General features: G+C 46.4%; 3 protein-coding genes and 2 non-coding genes across 5 annotated transcripts; 1 reads left to right on the forward strand and 4 right to left on the reverse strand.

Annotated features, from left to right (window-relative positions):
- Positions 1–587: 587 nt before the first annotated feature.
- On the reverse strand, positions 588–7749 carry LOC120832175 (prostaglandin G/H synthase 1). The gene is made up of 12 exons (XM_040198245.2): positions 6438–7749; positions 6317–6359; positions 6115–6192; positions 4620–4736; positions 3634–3774; positions 3392–3535; positions 2989–3170; positions 2730–2813; positions 2267–2513; positions 1692–1978; positions 1206–1353; positions 588–1059 (listed from the first exon to the last, which is right to left on the reverse strand). Exons 2-12 carry the CDS (start codon positions 6321–6323, stop codon positions 698–700), a joined length of 1797 nt encoding a protein of 598 aa, XP_040054179.2. The 5' UTR covers positions 6324–6359; positions 6438–7749; the 3' UTR covers positions 588–697.
- Positions 7750–8084: 335 nt separating this feature from the next.
- Positions 8085–10421, reverse strand: rpl37 (ribosomal protein L37). Its single transcript, XM_040197842.1, has 4 exons — positions 10318–10421; positions 9425–9560; positions 9213–9297; positions 8085–8194 (listed from the first exon to the last, which is right to left on the reverse strand). The coding sequence occupies exons 1-4, from the start codon at positions 10318–10320 to the stop codon at positions 8125–8127; spliced, it is 294 nt and encodes a 97-aa protein (XP_040053776.1). The 5' UTR covers positions 10321–10421; the 3' UTR covers positions 8085–8124.
- LOC120832382 (small nucleolar RNA SNORD72) lies at positions 8760–8838 on the reverse strand. The gene has a single exon (XR_005714189.1). It is a non-coding gene; the product is annotated as a small nucleolar RNA SNORD72 (small nucleolar RNA).
- On the reverse strand, positions 9651–9732 carry LOC120832383 (small nucleolar RNA SNORD72). Its single transcript, XR_005714190.1, has one exon. It is a non-coding gene; the product is annotated as a small nucleolar RNA SNORD72 (small nucleolar RNA).
- A 1730-nt stretch (positions 10422–12151) lies between the features above and the next one.
- On the forward strand, positions 12152–22024 carry st8sia5 (ST8 alpha-N-acetyl-neuraminide alpha-2,8-sialyltransferase 5; the record flags this gene model as incomplete). The annotated part of the gene is given in 7 exon segments (NM_001267634.1): positions 12152–12297; positions 18891–18983; positions 19650–19736; positions 20474–20618; positions 20701–20811; positions 21549–21551; positions 21554–22024. Coding segments are annotated over 7 exon segments (1056 nt in total), but the record flags the coding sequence as incomplete, so codon positions are not given.
- Between the last annotated feature and the right edge of the window lie 746 nt (positions 22025–22770).

A 22770-nucleotide genomic window follows, 5' to 3' on the forward strand; every position in this document is an offset into this window, starting at 1 on the left:
AACACACAAATAGTTAGAATCAAACACCTCAATCTAATGATAAGAACTCATATTGGTTGAGCTGTGATGTTAATTATTGTGGTTTTGTAAATATGTAATTCAAACTATGGAGTGTGATGGGTTCAGATTCAGAAGAAAGCATTAAAGGTAGACTTTACAGAAGGCAATTAAAGGCAACGCGGTACCACGGCTCATCCGGGTTCCTGTGGAGATGCAGGGAGATGCTGGAATTGTTGTGATGGAGTTTCCAACTTCCCAACTAGAGGGCAACGTTGCTATGGAATAGGACAGATAGCACTTATACCACCAGAGCTACTGCTACAACAAAACAATGCAGGCATCTCACCAAATTTACCAAGGAAAAACATTGTAGGTCATCATATAATCCAGTACAGTACCATGATACCAATAATATAATCATATACTCGTCCTTTTGTTAATAGAAAGCACTACAAAATGAATATATTCTATTTAGAAATTAGAAACTAGATAGAATACTACAATAGAAATTAAATAGAAACCACAAGTGCCTGGCAACAACTTTTTTTCGAATGTCATATTTCTTAAAAATATTCAGAGCCAAAAGGTTTTCTGGGTTTCCAAACATCGCAGTGCATCTTGTTTATTCTCGTCATGATTCAGTCTCATAAAACACATCAAACCATGGATCTTAAACCATAACAGGCTTTGCAAAGAATCAAAGCTCATCGGTCCTTGTTTTGCTGTCACCATTCCCTCGTTTGGATTGCTCCTCGGTCGGTATTCTGAACGCCACATAAGGACACGTCCTCGTGTTCTGACAGACGAGCTTCTTCAGCGTGGCAGAGTTCACTATGTCGAAGCCCACTTGTCCCCCAAACGTGCTGGGCTTCCAGTAGCTCGGAGAGCAAATAGGGTTCCCGAGGAGCCCTTTAAGGGAGAAGGGGGCACCCATCTCCACCATGCTCTCTCCAAAAATGGCCCCCTGGCGGGTTTTCTCCAACATCATGCCGGGATAAAATTCCATAGCATCAATATCCCCGTAGAGTTCTTCAAGCTCGCGGGCAATCTCCTCGTTATCTGCAAATGGTAATCACAGTTAATGAAATAATCCACAACACGATGGATCGACGAGCAACAACCAGCGTGACGCAACGCGCTGCTCTCGCGGAGCTACAAAAAGGGAATAAGCGACGCGCCTTAAAAAGGTTTCGTTGGCTCCTTACCAGTGAACTGACTGAACGACGTGTACGGCTGGAGGTTAAAGCGCTTCCTGTACTCGTTGAAGGGCTGCATGCGGAGTTGGCGGGACTCCTTGATGGTCACCACAGCCACGTTGGTCACCGCGGCATGGATGTTATAGCCACCGCCGACCTGGAGGACAAAGGTCGAAGAGTGAAGCATCTCACGTGGAGACGGACAGCAGCATGTACAATACAGCACGCTTAGCGGAACGTGTGGATGTGCTTTGTCTGTTTGCTGCATGTCTGCCTCTGTAAGGTACGAGACACACCTTAGTTAGCACACATCTGTTTCAGAACATTAGCCAAGTGCCCTCAGGGCTCTTTTTGCACTCGATACACACATGATGCAATTACAGCGAAACAGACAACCACTTTACAGCTGTTTGAAGCGTGCAAACCTGCAGAGTAAATTACAACTATACAACAAAAAATTAATTATAATTGTATTTCCCCATATTTGTTTGTTACCTGGCCTGCAACTTGCCGAGAGAAGGAGTCCACCAGCTTCTCAATGCCGTAGTCGGTGAGCACGGAGTTGTTGAAGAGGAACTGCTTGTACGACAGCTCGTCTCCGTTGATGAGGAAGCTGTCGGGCATCAGGGGGTGCCAGTGGTACAGCTGACTGAACTCCAGAGCGATGCGGTTCCCGTACTGGAAGCCGGAGTTGAACAGCAGGGTGGGATCAAACTTCAACTGCAGCAGGTACCCACTGAGGTGCTGCACGTACTCCTCGATCACTATTTTTATCGTCTCGCCTGAGACGCAAACAAGGACGGCGGGTTTAAGTCAAATTAACGTTAAGCCGTCTCGTTCAAGTGAAATTGCAGAGCAGACACTGAGCGGTGACACGAGGCAACAGGTTCAACTACGTGGACGTCTGTGAGCCCATATGGGAGTTGCTCACATGCACCCAGTCAAAGCCCTTTGTAAACTTTGCTTTTAAAGGTGCTGTATAAATAAAAATGAAAAACATATATAAAAAAAAACAATTCAACGAATTGATATGAATTCCCCAAAATGGTGGAGATTTCTGTCCAGCTCACCGATGATGACGAGGCGCGTGGTCTGGAAGAGCTGCTCGTCGTCCCAGGTGGGATGCTCCGCCTTCAGGATGTCACACACCCGGTTGTGCTCCCGCAGCCACAGCGTGGCGAACATCCCCAAACCCGGCAGCAGTCCGAACACCTCCTGACCGATGGCCATCTGGGCCTTGGGAGGGACGCCCGGGGGGTAGCTCATCCGAACGGGGGCATCGGCCACAGAGGGAGGGTACATCTCGCCCTTGACTAACTGAAGGGAAACAGCGTTTTGAGTGAATGTCTTTTCCCAACCCAGTCTGCTTTATCCCACAGTGTCGTGTAGGCTGTATTCACGGCAATAGATTCAGTGAATTCCTGTGTGCTGTGGATCAAATATCCACCGCACGTCACACTCGGGAGTGAAAGGTATTTGTCTTTAACAGCATGCGCAGGTTCGTCATTGTGCTTCTTCTCTCGATTCTCGCACCTGATACTTGAGCTTCCCGTCCTTGTGGAGCCTGAGCCGAAGCTGACGTTGCAGGTTGTCTCCGTAAACGTGCCCTGCATCCACCTGCACGTGTCACCGGGGGGGGGGGGGATGAAAGGAAATATAATGCAAAAGAAAGTAAAAGGAAGTAAAGGAAATCATGAATATATTCAAAGCACGAATGCAAAGCGAAAAGAAGACGGTCGTTCAAACAGTGTGTACTCTTACTAAAACAGACATGAGCTGTGAATGGACTGACCCCGTGCGCCAGAGCCTTGGTGAAACCCACTCCCATGCGATTGTAGGTCTTAAAGAACTGGTGGGTGAAGTGCTGCGCGAAGAAGGCGAACAGCAGGTTGGAGCCCTGCGGGTCGGGCCTGAACGTCCTTCTCTTCAGCAGCCTGTCGACCAGCAGCTCAGGGTCGGGCAGCCCGGCCTCGCCTGAGAGGCGAAGAGCACCACGTCACGCGGTGCGCGTGGCCAATGAAAAAAAACACGCAGATACGCCGCGCTTGCCGTCATAATACTGAACGAGCACTGATACTGATACGGTTAACACATCGTGCCGCCCCGCTGGACACCCCCCCCCCCCCCCTCCCCAAGGTCAACAAACAGATAGCAAAACAATACTTTTTATCGATAGCAAGACATGAAAGGCTAACCTTTGACCCCCAGAGGTGTGGGGCAGTCCTTGGGCACTGGGGGCAGAATCCGAGTGTAGTAGCTGAGATTGTAGTAGGATTCCCAGCTGAGGTAGCCATATTTAGAGTTGTAGGTTGGTGGACTGGGTATTAAGTTGGACCTTACTGTTAATTTGAAGGGAGAAAAAAAAAGTTATTTAACACTTTGAATTTGAGAAAACCGTGAATAGATTTCATGAATGAATTAACAGCTGACTCCGGACCTGTGAGAACCAGCCGCATGAGGACGTTCTGCAGGAAGGAGGAATTGATGACGTCCCAGAGCCGGTTGAAGTGTGTGAGAACGTAATGCTGCACATCTGGACTGGGCTTCACGAGCAGACGCACTCTGGTCCAGAACTCCGCTGTGGTGGGCGGACACGTTGAAAAAACAAAAATTTACTTAACAAAGTTGTTATTACGGGAAGTTAGGCCGCCTAGGATTTTGAGTGGGAAGAAATTCCCTCAGCAGGTCAAAGTCAACAAAAACTGAGTCCAAGAGCAAACTTCGAAAGCCGTGTCTGCGTGTTACAAGACGCCGCGGGGCCCCAAAAGTGTTTGAGCGGATCAAACTGAACATTTTCTTTTAGGTACTGCTCCATTTAACCACAATGGATATAATAAAGGCTCATTGAGGGTCTTGCTTTATTCCTTTTTCTTAACATCTTTCAGTTTATACAATCCAATTGGGTTTAATCAAATTTGTTTTTTTATCCAACCACATCTTTTCACTCTTCGACTCTTTTCACTCTTTCAACAGCTATCTCTATGTCTATATATCTATAGCTATTTCCTGCAGCTATCTGCAGGAAATAGCTTAGCGCCAAAATCCGGACGAGGACCTCAAGGATTGCCCAATCCCCCCCTCCTGCTCCTACTCTTACTTTTGGGTGTTACGCAACTGCAGAACTAGCAGCCAAAAACACCCAGAGCACATATGTGGTCTGGTGAGGAGCTCAACAGAAGTCGCTCTGGTCCAGCTGCTCTCGTTCGGGCGCCTGTTCCTGTTTCCAAATATTTGCGTCTAGACCAGAAGTACAAACTCTGCAACCTGACGGGGGGGGGGGGGGGGTCCTAACTTCTATTAAGTCCTGATTAAACAAAATCATATGACCCGTTTTTTGTGTCCTGACATCACATCCTCTCCGTCATGTCAACTCTCTAATTTCTTAAGAATGCAATAACAAGGGAGGATATTGGAACGACTCACGGACGGTGCAGTTTTCTCCGCTGTAGCCGGTACGCGTGCAGTCACACTCGTACTTGTCCTCACCATACCGAACACACGCACCCCAGTGCTGGCAGGGCAAATAACAGCACGGGTTCACTGTGGGGAACAACACAAAGGAGGCCGTGCTACTTCAGATCACAAATCACATCACATTACATGTCATTTAGCTGACGCTTTTATCCAAAGCGACTTAAATCACACACAACATCTGTCTTAGCACAAAACTTGGCCAGACAGGAAACCTCAAGTTTGAGATGTGGACCCACTTTTATCAATGTGATAAACAACTGCTGTCAAAGTGATGTAATGAACTCTTGACTGCGGGACTTGTTTTCACGAAATGTGCCAAACATGTTCGGTGTCTTGAATGAAGAGAGTAGTTCAGCTGCAAAGACCACCAACGTCATAGCTGGAAAGCTTCCTCATCATATCTTATGAGGTTTATGGACTTGCTCCGTTTAGTTACCGGTATTAAGCGTATTCATCTTTTTATAACGGAAGGTTAATAGGAGACATTTTGAAAAAAGACGTGAGACATTAAATCCTGCGTGAACACACACGCATTCCTTCCTCCTAAAACACACACACGGGTTCCAACACGTTCATAGAAGTAGTTCAAGGTATAGTCTTACAGATATGTGAACTGTGTAATAATTGATAACACGCACAGGATAAGCCCGAGCTTCCTGCATCAAATCCAAATACACATGCAAAAACATGTCCTCTGTCGTCTCCCAACCAGAAAGCCACCGATCGGCGACGGATTCTGACCGTTATGTAAACTACACAAACGTTATCCAAACGCCCAGCGGTTCAACTCTCACACGCTGGGAGGAAACCCGAGGAATGACACCACTTGGCGCTTTATAAAGGCAAGGAAACGCATGAAAAGAAAGAGGAGGGGAAACTTTTTGTTCACCTGTGTGAGAGCGGGGGAGTGGGCAGGGGGGGAGGGGGTTGCCCTTACAGGTCAGGCTACATGTATGGCCACAGGTCGGGCAGGAAAAGTCTGCCTGGGAGCTTCGCTGGCTGAGAATTTCATTCATCCGCGAATTAGATTATTATATTTTAACTCTTGAAATGAAGGAAAAACAATACAGAAATCTCCTTTTGTCAGAATGAATAGAATGACCTCACTGCATTGGCCCAATCCACAATCAGGCCTCCGTAGTCTTTCCCTATTAAAATCAACATGAGAGGGAAACCTGATGCATGAAGTATGAATCATGATTTTGGGGAGTTAGTGTCCCTTGATGAATGAGCTGATGAATCGTGTTATTGTTCTAGGTGGACTTGCCAGAGCCTGCCTTTGTTTTTTGGGGAATGTCTGTGATCCGCTAATGGCAGCTTCACCATTCAAGAGGAACTACTGGAAAAACCTCGGGGGCACTTTTCCTACAAGTCACCCGTTGAACTTTTGAGGGCAGATATTTACTGTATAACGGATAAATAGACACGTTGGAATCTCACCTACCTGAGTCTGAGGTAACTTCATCCCCCCGGCACGCAGGCAACAGCAAGAGCAGACCACACACTGATCCTAGGACAGAGACTTCAACAACACTTCCACATCAGCTCCTTTTATACTTGTCCTTCAGTAAGAGAAAACTAAGCCAAAAAAAAAAGCCAGAATCGAACCAGAACCACGAGCGACGGAGTACCGGGCGCGTACTTACATCTCATCACAGCAGCTTCGGTTCAGGAGGATGTCATGCCAAACTGCCGGAGAAGTGGGAGAAAAGTGTTACGGTCCAGGAGATGAGGGGAAGGGGGAGGAGGAGGAGGGGCGCAGGTTACCTTCTTTCTGTGAGTCGTTCACCTGGGGAGAGGCACGGAGACTGAACGCGGTGCGCCTTTACGCGTCCTGGTCGCCGCCTGTCGGCTCCGCGGCGCATCGCTCCGCACTGCGCGGAATGTCTCCTCCCCCCTCGCGCTACTCCCGTTTCATTATCAGTGTTCACATGGCAGTTAGATTTAGGAGGAAACACTTGGATGTGATGAAAGAAAAGCATCAGAGTTTTTTCTTCTTCTTTGGGGTTCACAACAGGACGGCGCACACGGAGAGAAATAATAAAAGTTCATCCTTAGAATGCGTTGCATCCCAAAATATTCAACGCACTGGGGCTTCTTAACGCATTGTATGCGCATTCAAATGGGAGGTGCAGGGGGTCGAGTTACGTCGTTCCTCGTGTCGGTGTTTCTGGCTCGTTGGTTTCTTTGGCAACGACGCTGAGCTGCACACGGAGGCGCTGACGTCTGCGTGGAATGTTTCACTCCACATGGAAGACACCGCATCTGACAGAGAGCAGGAACAGCGCCGGTAAAGGGTCAAAAGGTCAAAGTAGAGGAGATGTGTCAGGACGGCGTGGATGGGAAGATCTTGCAATGATTTCCCACAGGTGGTGTTTTTTTTGCAGCTGGGATTCGGACAGTTGTGTTGGAGAAACATTGCTTCTGGTAAACCTTTGCACTCGTAGAAGCCAGACGCTCCTTCTGCAGCATGAGGTTGCAGAAGTTGGGACGCTCCCGATCCAACAGATCAAGGCACATTTGATGTTGACATTGTAGAGGCCGGTGGGGGGAAAAAACCCACGGCTCGGATATTCCTCGAAGGCGTTAAACATAAGTTCTTTGCATGCTGCTTTATTGTAACCTGCTGCAGCATTTCAAACTGTTCCACCACATTTGGCCCCTGAAGGTCTCTTCACCACGGTGGTCTCCTCTGACGTCGTCCAGCTGCTCGCCATAAAGCACCAATCTTTGTTTGAGATTTGTAAATCTCAGTATTGCTTGGCTTGGGATAAATATTTAGACCTGTTCCGTTGTTGACGAGGGTTGGGAACTGGTGCTTTGCCATGAGAGCTTTTCTTCCAGCAGCTCCAGTGAAGCAGGGAGGGTGACTGGCGTTCAAAGCGTAGAAACATTTCACCTGCGGCCCGTTGGGTAGATGGTATTTACAGGATTTTGATCAAGAAGCTGAACTCTCATCTCCAGTGTGCGAGTAACGCGTTTGGTCAGAGTCCGGTGCAGAAGTGGTTGTCACATCACCAACTTCAGCTGAGTTTAAGAAGAGCGGCAGCTATGTGCACATCAACATTTTCCTCTACCTAATCAGTTTTGGGTGGAGTAGACTTTTGGCAAGAATTTCCCCCTCAAAAGATTTAGATAAGATTGCATCATGGGTTTATCTTAGCAACCATTTAAACAATTAATCTAGCTACTTTATGGATGAGTGGTTACCCAGCGATCTCACTGCAAAACCACCAACACTAAAGCAATAGTTCGCATTTCTGGAAACACATTTATTTCAGGTTTGTTTTAGATTTTACAAAAAGTACTTTTTACTAGATATGCACAAATTAACTGAGGGGGATTCCAGTATTAACTCCCCGTGTCGCTTGCACTGGACAACGAAGCTTATAGACCAAGAGAAAAGACGGAAACCCCGGTTTAACATCACATTTATTCAAAACAAAATGTGTATTTAGGATGAGCTGGAGGCGGCCACTGCTGCACGTTTGGGTTTGGGGGTTGTTCCTTCCCTGAAACCATTCCTGAGACACAACACAGAAAAAGGGGTTTAGGCAGGAAATTGCGATTCGAGCAGTGATCCAAAACATTTGCAAATAGTTCTATGCCCCATAGTTTACCACGGAATGCTGGGAAGTCACAGATTGGTCTGTGAACTAGCGAGGTAACTAGCTAAAACAATCACAGCTGTAGAGAATTCATCTTAAACCAAATATTTAGATCTTGATTTGTTTGAAAGACGAATTTGAATAAGATTAACGGTCTGTGGCACGAATGATAAACAAAGGCTACGTCCGTGCCATTTCTTAACCAACTGGTCACGAACAACAACCAGGAGTCCAATTTACAGAGATGTGTCATCTAATCTCATTAAATATACTGTTGACAGATCTAACAAACTGCGCATTTCCAGCAAGTCGGGTCAGTTACCAACAAACGGATCCTGAACTTAAGGCTACATGAAGCCACATCTTCATGTGGTTCGACTGGAGTCTTTGTTACAATAGTGACCCTTTAGCACAACAGGCAACTTAAATAGAGCTACACTCAGATGTTAATTCTCATGTACCTGATCTATCAAGACAATAAAGCTTACCTCAGAGAAAATGTTGATATCATATAGAAATCATTTGTTCAGACATTTATTTTTCAGCATCATTGGTAAGCATCATTGAAGAGTCCTGAAATATAACTTCATAATATAGGTTCTTGATTATATTGTTCGGGCATTTTATAAACACCTGTTTAACGTTTCAGTCAAAGTCCTTTCCTTTTTGCAGATAAATATCTAATTAAGGGATGTTGTTTATATTGCAAGAGGGAATTTGTCAACACACCAAAAGCAGATCCAATGTTTGTAGTTGATAAACCAAACACGTGTGCTTACTGCATCTAACGGTTTGACCTGAAGCAAACAATCTCACTGTGGTCTTTGGCAGTATTACTTACAAATGAGTCTTTGCACCAACACATAGCTTTCTGCATACAGCAGTCACATCTAGAAACACTTGATCTCAAGTACACAAGCGCCAAAGGTCTCACCTGAACCTGCGGTAGACGACCTTCAGGTGTCTCAGACGACCGGTTCCAGTTGTGTTCCTCCTCTTGGCCTTAGCGCTCCAGTTGTCTACAAAAACAACACAGCATGAATAAAAAGTGTGACAAGACACCCGCAACTAACAACTCTTAATGACTCGTACTGCAGGTGTTTAACCAGCACACGTGAAGGGAATGTTGAGTGTTAGGTGCCTCACACTTTCTCTTGCGCTTCTGGGGGTAACCACACTTGCCACAGGAGGACTTCTGCAGATGGTAAGCCTTGGCACCGCAACGACGGCACAGGGTGTGCGTCTTGTTCCGGCGCTTACCGAAGGAGGATGTTCCCTTGGTCTGAGGAATGAGAATACAAGAGAAAAGGGGAGTTTATAGGAGGAGATTCCCCGGATGCGTTACTTATTCCACGGGGTCAAGGGTCCGGCGGTCTTGTCTCAGTAAACAAAGATGAAATCACTGGAAATCATACGTTCAGACATTTGTTTTTTGAGAACATCACTGACAAGACTCGGCACGCGACTTCCGACACTTGATCTTGGCTACTGGTAAACCAAGTCATTACAAAAAGACCGCATTGATTCGAAGACCCCAAAATCAGACATATAGACCACATACCCGTGTGCGGCTGCATTAAAGAGTCGGCGCGGTGGCAGCGTTGCATCGACAGCAGAAGCACATTTAGAGGCGGACGAAGCGGCTAACTAGCAATGCTAACCACTATGGAAGAGCTAGCCAGTAAGCACAGCTAGCCGGCTACATTTACACGACGGATGAAAAAAGCAATTCATTCTTCAACCAATTCCCCCGGGTATGACAGAAGATCATCTACGTTACATACACGTTACGTGGTCCTTTCACGGCAAACGCGGGCCCATTCTGTGCCCTGAATCTCAATGCTACGAGCAGCAAACAAACGCTGGCTCGATGCAACAAGAACATCAATAATCGCATTAAAACAAAGCTTCATCTCAAAAATACTTCACCCGAACGCTTACGACGTTTATTCGAAGAACTAAAATCAGCTAATCGCGTCAGATAAGCGACTCGATTCACAGATGTTAAGAGATTTCTGTCTGCCAACGTTCCAACGTACCATCTTCGTCCGGCGGCTAAGGGAAAAGAGACCGGAAGAGCGTCCCGCGACGCATAAAATCACATCCGTGCTGCTTCCTGTGTAACACCGAAATGTGACCCCGTGTAGCGCTTAGCTAATATGCTAATATGTTTAGTGTTAATTTAATTTCCCTCACTGTATATATAATTAACGTATTTTATGCAGCATTTTGACAGTGCAACCCGATGTAATGATAACGACGTATGTTATGCAGCATTTTGACAGCGCAAACCGATGTAATTATAACAACCAGGAGATTATTCATGATGATTTTGTTGCTTGTGGGGCAGGAAAAAAACACAGTAAACCGTAATTTAATCTGTAACCCATGCAATGATAAGGGTCAAGCAGTGGTACAATGAATGAGGGTAAAAAGATTGTTAGGTGGATTTGTGTTTGTAGATAAGGCTGCAGATCCCACAATATCATCCAATCTTTTTTTCAAGATATGACATTAGGCTATAGTTTTAAAACTATAACAAAAACATTAAGGCAATGATGTTGGAAAAATGATTGAACACAAAGTAGACTAGCTATATGTGTCATGTCTTGTGCTAGTTAAGTTGTTATCATAACGGGGGGCGTACTTTGTGCCTACACTACACTCATAATGGCAATTTAAACTCAAAGACAAGAACTGTGGGTATGGTGGAAATGAGCTTTGCTCTGCTTTACCCGGAGCAGCTTTTTGGTGCGTGTCCAACCAGGAGGAGCTCTAGGGCCAGAACCCGCTGGAGGGATATGCGATCTGGTCTGGGAGGGCTGCAGGCCCTCCGGGCCACGGCCAAGAGAACAATGAGATCAGGAGATCTGTGTTTCTTTGCTTAGAATGCCTGCTTTTTCTGTGTTTCTGTCTTATAGATGGTTCAGGGATTTACTTAAAGTAACGCTACAAAAATTCCGTCAGTAAAAGTATTGTCAAACACGCATCCTTGTCAATACTTGAGATGCAGAGGAGACAGGACACTGCTGTCGGTTCAGAACGACTAAATGTTGCTGTTCATGTTTTAGATCGTCATCCGCCCTAGAGAGACATAATTCAGATATAGTGCAGGGCGGGACATTGTGCGTCCGTCGCTTTGGCATGGACTGCAATGCACAAAAGGAAGAAAGAATAAACGTTTTCAACAGCATCGGCTCTGAAGAAATGATGATGAACTGCTATTTAAGATGACGTAATCTACAGTTCAGAGCTGATACAGTTCTCCCAGCCAGGGCGGGGTGGGGGGCAGTTTCATTTAAACAGGCTATTTTGAGATCACAGGTGCACCCCTGAAAAGGAGACCACGGCCGTGACCTTGTGTTTTTGGCGACGCGCACCCTGCCCTCCCCCCCCGCCGCCCGGCTGAGAAACGGCGCATCCTCCCCCGCTAACGTTTCAGTCACGCAGTCTCTCTGCTCAGATTTGAGGATGTGAGTGTTTGCATTTCCCGTCACAGCGATGCACAGCGCGTTTACTGGTGTAACATCTGCGCATCCGCTCCAGACAAAGTAAACCCCGGTGCGGCGCATCGTTTTTTTGAGGGGTGTGTGTGTGTAAGGGGGGTGATCTGCATTGCTCGCACCTCGTCGAGGAGGAGAGGCAGCGCGGCGCACGATACCAGACCAGCAAATCAACACCTTTCCCGCGGGGGGGAAAAAAAATTCCTCCACATCTAACCAGCTACTTTTCGTCGCGATGCGCGTCGTCGTCCAACGGCGCAGCGCAGCGAAATAGAAAGGCGATGGACGAAGGGCTGTCCGGCGGGCACGCGACCCCGGTCCCGAATGCAGCGGAGAGAGACACCTAACTGGGTGTCACCGTCGGCCCCGGATGCTGCGCCGAAGGATGGGATACGCCGACCCGTCGTCGGGTAAAGACATACTCGGCAATAGATCGCTTTGCTTTATGTTCCTTTGCGCGTTCGGACTGGTGACGCTGCTGCAGCAGATTCTCTACGGGAAGAACTACATCAAGAGGTGAGTGCCGATCGTCATGTCGGCCTTTTTGCTGTTTGCAACAAGAGTTGCGCACGCTGTGACGGTTCAGCTTAAAAATGAATACAGTGATAAATGAAGCATGCCGGTGTTCACTAATGATACGCGTGAGACAACAATGCCCAGGTATGGAATGGTGAAGAATATGGTAGTATGATACATGTAGTCTGGATGGGTCGCATGGGGAAAACAAGCTTTCATGGCTGAAAACAACAACAACAACAACAACAACAACAGCAATTAACCATCCATCTTATTTTCCAGTGGCATAGAAACAGTTTCCATTGGATTTACTTTTTTTGATATTTTCTGAAAGTGAAGCATCACATTCACACCATACACAGTGTTCCGGCTGTGTATGGTAAGGTTTTCCCTTTCTTTTGTCCCCCCCCCCCCCCCCAAATATCCTTATTTGATTTTCTGTTTCAGCCTTCTCGACTGGTCGTAGCCTACATCTTACAGAGGCATCAGATTATCACAACGACACTATAGAGATGATGTGTATTTCTTATTGGTCCCTGCTAAATAAATCATTTCACCAGGTTGCATCCAGCTCACACTCGGCCACTGCAGAGACGTGTTTTATAATTCCTCTCCCTCATACGGGTGGTCCCCTCTGGCGCCCCTCTTTAAAGACAGCCCCCGCCCCCCTTTGCTTCACATTGTCAGACAAATTTCCGTGTGAGACGAGCAGATGCAGAGAAGCCAGGATGTTTTATCTTCAGGTGGTCACACCCACCCCCCCCCCCCCCTCCAAAAAAAACCCCCTGCAAAGAAAGCCAAATCTCACTCCAACAATCTAAAAAAAAAAGTCCCCCCTCCACTTCCAGATAATTTAGCACATATATGCTAACTTCAAAGCAAACATACATGTGCTTCAATCTGAAAGCTCCCCACAGCTGCTGACCCCTCCACTGCCCCCCCACCCCCCGCTGGGCTGGTGTGACCATACGTACTGTGGATTCATGCATCTGCACCTCTGCGGTGAGATGCATGAATTCAGATCCGGCACACACACACACACACACACACACACACACACACACACACACACACAAACACACACACACTCTCCTTCGCCTGAGAAAAAGGGGTGTGGGGGGGGGGCAGGCTAACAGTAGGCAGCGGGCCCATGCAGCGGCAGCCATTTTGCTACAGTCTGTCTGCACCCGCACCTCAAGCGCAAGTGGGGGAGAGAGGGGGGAGGAGACGGCGAGAGTGAAAGAGAGGCCGTGATGTCTGCCTGTGCGTGCGTGCGTGTGCGTGTGCGTGTGTGTGTGTGTGTGTGTGTGTGTGTGCGATGCAGAGAGGTGCTGGTGGTGGAGACGTCATCCTATGACATCTTTTCAAGCGTAAACAAGCAGAGGCTGTTACCCACATGGGGGGAGGGGGGAGAGGGGAGGGGGGGGGGGGGTCGACCACGCCCGGCCTCCATATACCTGCTGAGCCCCGAGCGTGAGAGAACGCGGTGGCAGCGTGTACATCAACAGCAGCTGGCTTTGTGCGTGCGTCCATCCCTCATGAGGGACGGAGGAATCTTAAGAGGTCGTCCGTTAGAGTCAAACCCAGTCAGCAACGTCGCCGCACTCGATTCCTCTGGACATCGCCCCCCCCCCCCCCACCCGCACGCCTCCAGTCACGTTAAACAGAGGATGAGCATGATTGTGAAATGGCCATCGCTGATTCAAGAGGCCTATTCAAGGGATCACAGCTAGAGACCCACTTCCGTAAATCAGGACATCTTAGCTTTTAACTCTGCGCGAGGCGAAGAGGGCGACGTCTAAAAATACTCTCGGCGGTGTAAAGAATAGCGACAAACGAGCCCGAGGCTCCAGCGGTTTGATTAGCAACCATCTAGAAAATTAGCGGCTTTGTCCATAGAACTGATTTCATCGTCGTTAATCTGGAGATCATTTTATATCATCAGGAAAGAAAGTAAAACAATAATATAATATATAATATAATAAGCTAATTCTTGCTTGAATAAAATGACTGTCAAAGTGACATATTTATATTATCAGCTTTACAATAAATCTTTTTTTTGGACGGCTCATGAGCCTTTCCTGATGTATAATGTATTTGGATTAACAGCTCATAAAACCGCTTGTTTATTATTCATAAGACAAAGCACTTACACTAATTACCAGAGTAGTTCCCTGTTAAAAGGTAAGACCGAAAAGACAATTACCCACTTATTATTTATTTACTTATTACTTATTAACACATTCTCTCATACTTATAATGCAGTAAGAAAACTAGACAATCTCACGTCTGTTTTTTCTTTTAATACAATTGTTACCTTTCGTATATTGATGCAGACAACTGTGCCCCTTTTAGGAAGATTCCTACGGTCGTTACAGGAAACCGCTCTGAAAAATCAATGCCCAGACCTTCCCCAGAAAACCACCCGAGTCCCAAAATCCAATAAGTACAAAAGTCCTCCCTGCTTTAAGTCCCATTAAAGGCGCTCAGGGGCAGAATCAGAGCACATTAGTGCCGCAGAGCTTGTTGTTTGTCTAAACTGATGCTTATATTACCGTCTCTCAGTGCTCCTAACTGAGTCACTAGGAGATGAATGGACCCTCAATGTTTGACTTGAAGACCACGTATTGACCTTTGAGTCACTGGGAGCCACGTGAGATTCGTTGGGGGTTTTATTGGTCGCCACACATTTGGACCATATCCAATAACACATATGTTCATTGTTCATATGATCAGGGCAAGCTTTCAGGTTTGCTCAGCAAACGGGTAAAAAGGGGGTTACTGAGGCCTCGGATGCTCCTGCGTGAGCATTTACACGAGTGCCCGACAATGAATACTTGATCACATAATGCACCCAGAACGGCTCTTCAGCTTCAATTTCCCTGCTGAATTTAGCACACCACCCACAGAGGACTCACAGATTAGTCACACATGAATATTTGCGTAACGGGAGGAGTTTCACACCCACTGATGTCTGGATGGACTGTGACTCGTGTCTGCACGATGCAACGTCTCTTAACCTTTATTATGTTGGGATAAGTTTCTTAAAAGATACTTTCGGTCAACAAAAAACTCATGTTTGGGTCCCACTATCCGGGAAATAAAGATTTGGACTATGAACTAACTGATGCCCCTCACATCTCTGAAATGATGTGAGGTACGAACCACCTGCACCAAATGGCCTCCTTTGGAAAATTCGCCACGATGGTTTTAGTGGAGATGAATCCAGCAGAGGCAAAGATGAGGCCACGTTTCAGATGACGCAGCCAGTAGCTTCTTCTCATTAGACACAGACGGGCTTTTGTTGAAACCTGTTTGGTCTTCAAATCCAAGTTGAGATGCTCCCTTAAGACACCGCCTTTGAAGAAATATCTGGCTGAAAATACGCTCCAAACCATCGAAATCTCCTCCTCCTCCGCAGAGTTGGCAAAATCCGTAGTGGCAGTAAAGGTAGTCGTCTAACAGTCCTGCAGGCCAATATTCCAGGGTGTGGGTGTTAAATCACACACAGGATGGCGGCTGCACAGCTGAGCATAAAGGAACCATTCAAACCATGATGTCATCAACCGAGAGTTCATTCTTCCCATTAATGATGTCATACTTTGACTTGTGTTTTTCTTGAGCCAGAAAGCTGCTGCCCCATAATGTATATGTGTGTGTGTGTGTGTGTGTGAATGTGCACATTGGAGTTGGGGCTTGGCTGTATGTGTTTTGACTTTCTGCACATTAAGGACAATACAATCACAAATAAACTGATTCATTTTCTTGCTAGTGCGCAACAGTTTAGCCGACTCAAAGGGGACGAGACAGGAAATTGGACCGGTCCCGTTAATTTCTCGGATGACGGATCTCTGAAGCCTGCCAGAAATGGAAGGAAAAGGTACCTTTCCAGCGTGACCTTCTGCACAACACCTCTGAGAAAAGAGAGTGTAAGAGAGAGAAAGAGAGAGAGTGTGAGAGAGAGAAAGAGAGAGAAAGCACAAGTTTGAAATACATCATGTAGTGACGACCCAGCCCTGCATGCGTGGACTGGGCCGCTGTGACGTGTACAGCAGTCTGCTCAGATATTTGAGAGAGAATAACAGCTGCAGCACACTGTACACTTTTCTTGCTCTACTTGTTTTGCAATCTGCAGGTGTAGGAAGTGAGCAGGGGGGTGCTGATGTCGCAGGACTACAAAAACAGATTTAACTCTAACTTAACCTGTCTGCATGTTGACAGATGTTTCCGTCAGAATTTTCAGCCAGATTCACAGATCTCCGTAATAGTCACACCCTGCCTAGCCGATATTAAGAAGAAAAAAAAAAGGTAGGACAGTTTGAAGGCATTTTTAGTACTTTCACAGAAACCCAAGAATGCCTCTTTTTTTTTCATTACTCTGAAAGGTATAAACTCTCATATTTTTTTCAGTGGTGGTTGCACTTCAGATTTGCTCTTGCATGTTGTCTGATCCCGTCCACCTCGACCCCCCAGATCCCCCCCCCCCCCCCCCACCTCCCACTCCCCCTCCCACCTCCCACTCCCCCTCCCACCAGAAGCCGGTTAAACCACGGTCTCCTGTCGCTGTGCTGGCTTCTCCTCGTACGTCATGTGTCCCATCCAGCACCCATCTCCGAATGCCTTGTCCTCCTCGATCTGTGTCTCATGTGTCCTGCACAGCTCTGTGTGTGTATGCCATATACAGTGTGGACACTTCTCTCTGCTACACCCCCCTACCCCCCCCCCCACCCCTTCTCACATCTGCATTGTCTCTCTCTGCGACCTGGATTTACCCCCCTTTTCAACTTTTTCTTGTTACAATAAGACAGAAAGGTGCCAGTCCCCCCCCCCCCCCCCCCCAATAAAAGAAACCTCCAGTAGATAGTATCCGTGGTAAAATGCTGGTCTTTCTCATCCTGCATTGGTTTGGAGACAGCATTGTACGACTAAACCCACGAGGTGAAATTCATCTCGCCAAGTGAATTGCTGTCCTGCTCTTAGAACCGAGCAGAGAACAGGTTTCATCATCGTAGCTAAAACACGCATGCATGTAGAAAAAGAAAACCCGATGCTCCTTTCAGTTAAACCTCAGAAATACATCATCAGGTGGATGTAGACAACCAGTTTCATCGTTCCTTCTGACTTCACCCGAGCATCTTGTTCCTTTAATGCATCTCTCCATCGTATGGCTCGTTGTGTTCATCTATGATTATTATTATTAGTTGTTTTGTTTTAGTTCTTAACACACCTTGTTTGCTTCCACAGCCCAACGTTAATATTCTGCAATATTATTCATCTTCCAAAACACCTCATTTCATCTTATCTATCTAAACACAAACTTGCAATTGGTGTTATTTTAGCATCAACATTATAAATGTAAATTGGAAAAATATATTACGACATTTAGAGCTTTTCAAGATTCAGATACTAAATGTAGATATTGTTAACTTTTAAAGGATTGGTTAACGACTTGGCTGTTCGCCGAGAGCGATGAAGAAATCCTCTGGGAGTGAGACTCTTTCCAGTTTGGACCAAAATCATTTGGCTAAAATACTCTATGTACGCCTCGCATATTTAGTGCCTGTTTATGGCCTCGTGCCTGTGCAGCAGATCGTCAAAACGATATTGTATCTGCGTGCAATTTGAAAACCATTTCAAAAGGTGGTTTCAAGGCAAAGTCATATTCAGAGGCGCTCATTTTATTCCTACTAACTTAAAACCATTTTCTCTACAGTCTTTGGATTTAACGTGATAGGTGTTATTTCCACAAACAGTAAAAAAAGAAATGGATGTACTCAAAATCTATAATGCACACCAATCAGCATTAAAGCAGGGCCATGTGACCTGGATTTGTTTATCTGTGACATAAAATTAAAAATATATTAAAAAAAGAATATAATGTTACAGTAGCAAAACCGACTGAAACGTTGGTAGGAATTTGGTATGAAAAGCACAGTCACTATTCCAAACCAAAGAACCTTATTTAATTTGGTTCATGTTGTAATTTCAATATAATAATTATTTTACATATTTTAAAAATACTTGAAAAAATTGAAAATATTAATTTCCCCAAATCTTACTGGTTACTGGCAAATGATATTACTTTTGGGCCTTTGTTATATATATATAACTAATCCACCCTTTAACTCATTTCCCCCTTCAGGCAGTATTCTGTCACTCTTCTAAATTGATATATACATGCACAGCATTTCTACACATTTTAATTACAGGATGCATTAAACCATGCAAGTTTTCATCATAACCAATTAATAAATAAGCAAAAATATGAGAGTCTTTTCTTCAGTTAGTGGATCACGTTGGTTTAAACTGTAATAGAATCTGGTGCAAGTGTCCAGTGAACCACTTCTCTCATTTGTCATCCCATAACGCCACACTGATGTTCCAGTATTTCATTAAGACATTTTCCAGTAAATATAAGCTATTTATTATTATATACTTTTATTGTGCTATTTCAACACCCTGTTTTAAAGACTTTTTTATTGCATTGCATCTCCACAGTTTAAAAATGCTAAATGATTGTGTTGAGTCTGGTGTGTGTGTGTGTGTGTGTGTGGAGAGGTTAAGGCCGAGGATGACTGTGTCTTTCCCTCCAGGTACCTCGAAAACTACGATGGCTCATATGAATACAACTCCACTGCATGCAGGGAGCTCAGGCAGGAGATTATGGACGTCAAAGTCCTGACAATGTGAGTGGTCGCTATGGCGAGGCGAGGTGGACTACCTCATTTACAATGACATGTTCCTTCCCCCACTGGACCGATCACCCACTGCAATCCCCCCCAGCATCCATGTTATTGCCAATATTTTCACAGCGTCAACCTTAAGTAACGCATTATGACGTTATGGAGTAAACAAGCGGCCAGATGCATCACACCCCCTCAATGGAGCGGGGGGGGGGGGGGGGGGTGATGCATGCCTCAACTTTCCTCCTGGATAAATGGGAACAACGTGTACCTCGGGGGTCGGCAAGACGTAATGTCAGACTGGTTCTGGCACGCGAGTCATAGGGAAGCAGCCGCCACTCAGTCACAGTAAACGGTGCCACGCCCCCCCCCCCCCCCCCCCGCCCGCCCCCGAGCAAATCACATGACAAGGGGACACGAGTTGGCTCAAGGACAGCTGTTCACAGGGGTTTTAAGGGAAGAGCTCACCCAAGGGGTATGTGGCACCAGTAGAGTCAACACAGAATGAAACCTGCAATTCTTCTGTCCCTCCCCCATCCCCCATTTGTCTTTTCAAGACGTTTTTTTTTATGCTGCTTCAATTTACTACTCTTATAGAAACTTTAATCGGAAAATACATGGCCACGGATATCCTTCCTCATTCCACAAGTCTCTCTGCCTGTCTGCCAGGGTAAAAACCTCCGACCTGTTTGAGAGATGGCGGAACCTGCAGGTGTGTAGATGGGAGCAGAACAAGGAGGAGACCAGCAACTTCAAGTATGCATCACTCACACTCGCAATTTCTCTAAACTCCCCCTCATTGTCTCTGTCTTTTTTGTTGTTGTTGTTTTGAACCGCAAGAGATCGTATTTTACATCAATGTGTCTCTTTAAAATATGTCCGTGAGATGGTGGTAAAAACCCACAGCTTTACAGCTGGAGTCTTGGAATGTACAGTATATCCTGTTTGTATAAAATTGGGATATTTACATTTCTGTTGATGGATTTTCATTTTTAAAAGTTTGTTCATAAGAGTTGAAACAATGATTTAGAATACTGCAGTTACACTGCGTCAGAGGGCATCAAACTGTACAGACCTTCCTCTGCAAATGACTAACAAATATACGCATGTGCACATGTCATGAACTGCCATTTAAGATATTGAACATGAAATGTGTTTATTTAATGTAGTAATCATGCTTTATGATCATTCTCTGTTCTTTGTCACCTACGTCAAATGTGAAATCCCAGTTTGCGGCAAAGAGACGAGTCACTGCTTCACTTTATAACATATTCGCTTTTGTTACTATCGGAAGAAAAAAACTTGAAGCCTAAAAAGATTTAGCAATTACTATTTGTACATATACAACAGCAGGGTCATGGGACCCCAAACAATGAGGAGGTAAAGCCAATATCACCACCACACAAGGGCCAAGCGAGTTTTGCTCGTGATTCTGCTGTGAAAGTCTTTCCCCAGTAAACTAATTCCCTCCTCTCTCTGGTGTCCTCCTGAAGGATGTCTCTGACTCGCTGCTGTAACGCTCCTTCCTTTCTGTTCACCACCAAGAAGAACACGCCTGCAGGGACCAAACTGAGGTACGAGGTGGATACCAGCGGTATCCTTCCCATCACTACGGAGGTCTTCAAGATGTTTCCAGATGTGAGTGCGGCGCCTCTCCCTCCGCGTTGTCCACCGTCGGTGCAAATCAATCTGAATTGAACACATTGTCTGTTTCGTCCAGGATATGCCGTATTCCAAATCGCAGTACAAGAAATGTGCAGTCGTCGGCAACGGCGGCATCATCAAGAGCACCAAATGTGGAAAGGAAATCGACTCGGCAGACTTTGTGTTTAGGTATAAAGGATGAAAACCTTCAGTGTTCTGTCACTGCTTCCTACAACTCAAGAGAGCGGCCCGTCACACAAACCTTGTTAGATTACCCATGAGCCTTTGCTGGTGGTACAGCGCTTGTGGTCTGCGATTTACTGTATTAGTTACCTGACAAGCTTTATACTTTTGCACAATATATTATATTTCCAGTGGTAACGGCACACTTACCTCATGAAAATCTGCTTTTTTTAGCTGAGGAAGCTGTCGTTCGCTTTGTGTGTCGGATAGAAATTCTGCAGCCAAGGCTGAATTAACCCGACTTATATTTTACTACAACTTCAGCCGCCCAAAGTTTTGACAGGGCCTGTTTGCTAAGAAGCTACGATCGGAGGATTGCTGTTTAGCAAACATTCAGTCAAGTTTGATTTACTGTAGAAGTCCAACTCCTGCTCACAACTATATGATTAATAGTGCTTTGCAACAGTAACTGTCAAATCACAATACATTTAATTTAATTTAAGCTCCTCGTGCTTCCTTCTCTGCAGGTGCAACATCCCCCCCATCAACGACAAGTACTCAGCTGATGTCGGCACTAAAACCGATCTGGTGACAATTAATCCGAGCATTATTACGGAGAGGTACTGTAAATATAGGTCTGATCGAGAAATCAAGCCTGTCCCTCCCTCTCTCTCTCTCTCTCCATCAGTCCTTCTCTTTTGGCTTTTGCTATCTCACATTTTGCCCCCCCCCCCCCCCCCCCTCCCGTCTGCAGATTTCAGAAGCTGGAGAAATGGCGGCGACCCTTTTACGAAGTCCTCCAGAAATACGAGAACTCGTCGGTGGTGCTCCCCGCCTTCTACAACACCCGCAACACCGACGTGTCGTTCAGGGTCAAGTACATGCTGGACGACTTTGACTCCCAGCGGGGGGTCTTCTTCTTCCACCCGCAGTACCTGCTCAACGTGCAGCGCTTCTGGGCGGTGCAGGGCGTCCGGGCCAAGCGGGTCAGCAGCGGCCTGATGCTCGTGACCGCCGCCCTGGAGATGTGCGAGGAGGTCCACCTCTACGGCTTCTGGGCGTTTCCCATGAACCCCTCGGGGATTTACATCACCCACCATTACTACGACAACGTCAAGCCGCGGCCGGGCTTCCACGCCATGCCCCACGAGATCTTCAACTTCATCCACATGCACACCCGCGGGATCGTCAACGTACACACGGGGCAGTGCACGTGATCGGCCGCGCTCCTCCCGCCTCGTTCCGCCGCTCGGTTTTCAACCGGGTCGTGTTTTATTTCACGTCATCGAGACACTTCACTCCAAAAGAGAGAGAGAGAGAGTTGGCGCTCGGAGCGCTCACTTCTCTGCCCTCACGTGTTCCGCGACACACTGCCAACGCACTCCTCTCTCAAGCTGTGTACTTAACCAATCAAATCGCTCCGATTACCTGCGACTCTCTACCTGTAGAATGCTTGTTTTTAATGTGAAACGTGGTCTTCATATCGATGTCGTTTCTGTGAGGTTTTCTAGTGGCTCTGCTGTACCCAGGTGTTGTTTTCTACTCGACGTTGCACAGGTATTCACGCTGAAATGGGCCGCAGTGGGTGTCTCCGCAGTGGGTGTCCCCAGCACCCCCCCCCCCCCCCCCCCCCCGCGTCTTCTCTCTCCACCGTGGGCACTCGGTAGGTGTGGCAGCTTGGTGTGAAACAAAACCCGGGCCTTAGTTTTAAGCTAATATTTGGAAAAAGACAACATCCAATTGTGTACTTTTGTAATCTTTCCTAATCGCCAGATTCACTGGGTGAATATTTTAAAAAACGCCACTGGGACGGCCTGTTTTCAGCGCCCAGTTCAACGACTTCCTCGGATTCCGAGCCGACGTTTCTTCTCGTTTTCCTTTTCTTTTCTTTTTTTGGGACAAAAAAGCGAAACGAATATTTCAAAGCGAGGCCACGCGAGGAGAACTCGACGCCGTCCAATGT

The sequence above is a fragment of the Gasterosteus aculeatus genome, chromosome 14, assembly GCF_964276395.1.
Source record: "Gasterosteus aculeatus chromosome 14, fGasAcu3.hap1.1, whole genome shotgun sequence".
In the NCBI taxonomy this organism is placed as follows: Eukaryota; Metazoa; Chordata; class Actinopteri; order Perciformes; family Gasterosteidae; genus Gasterosteus; species Gasterosteus aculeatus.

Coding starts and splice junctions, on each gene's coding strand:
- rpl37 (XM_040197842.1), bottom strand. Junction 9,298..9,424: donor CCAGAAGCGCAAGAGAAAGT/GTGAGGCACCTA, acceptor TTGTTTTTGTAG/ACAACTGGAGCGCTAAGGCC. Junction 8,195..9,212: donor GTCGTCTACCGCAGGTTCAG/GTGAGACCTTTG, acceptor GTTGTGTCTCAG/GAATGGTTTCAGGGAAGGAA.
- LOC120832175 (XM_040198245.2), bottom strand. Junction 4,737..6,114: donor TGAAGTTACCTCAGACTCAG/GTAGGTGAGATT, acceptor TGTTCCCCACAG/TGAACCCGTGCTGTTATTTG. Junction 2,814..2,988: donor CCAAGGCTCTGGCGCACGGG/GTCAGTCCATTC, acceptor TGACACGTGCAG/GTGGATGCAGGGCACGTTTA.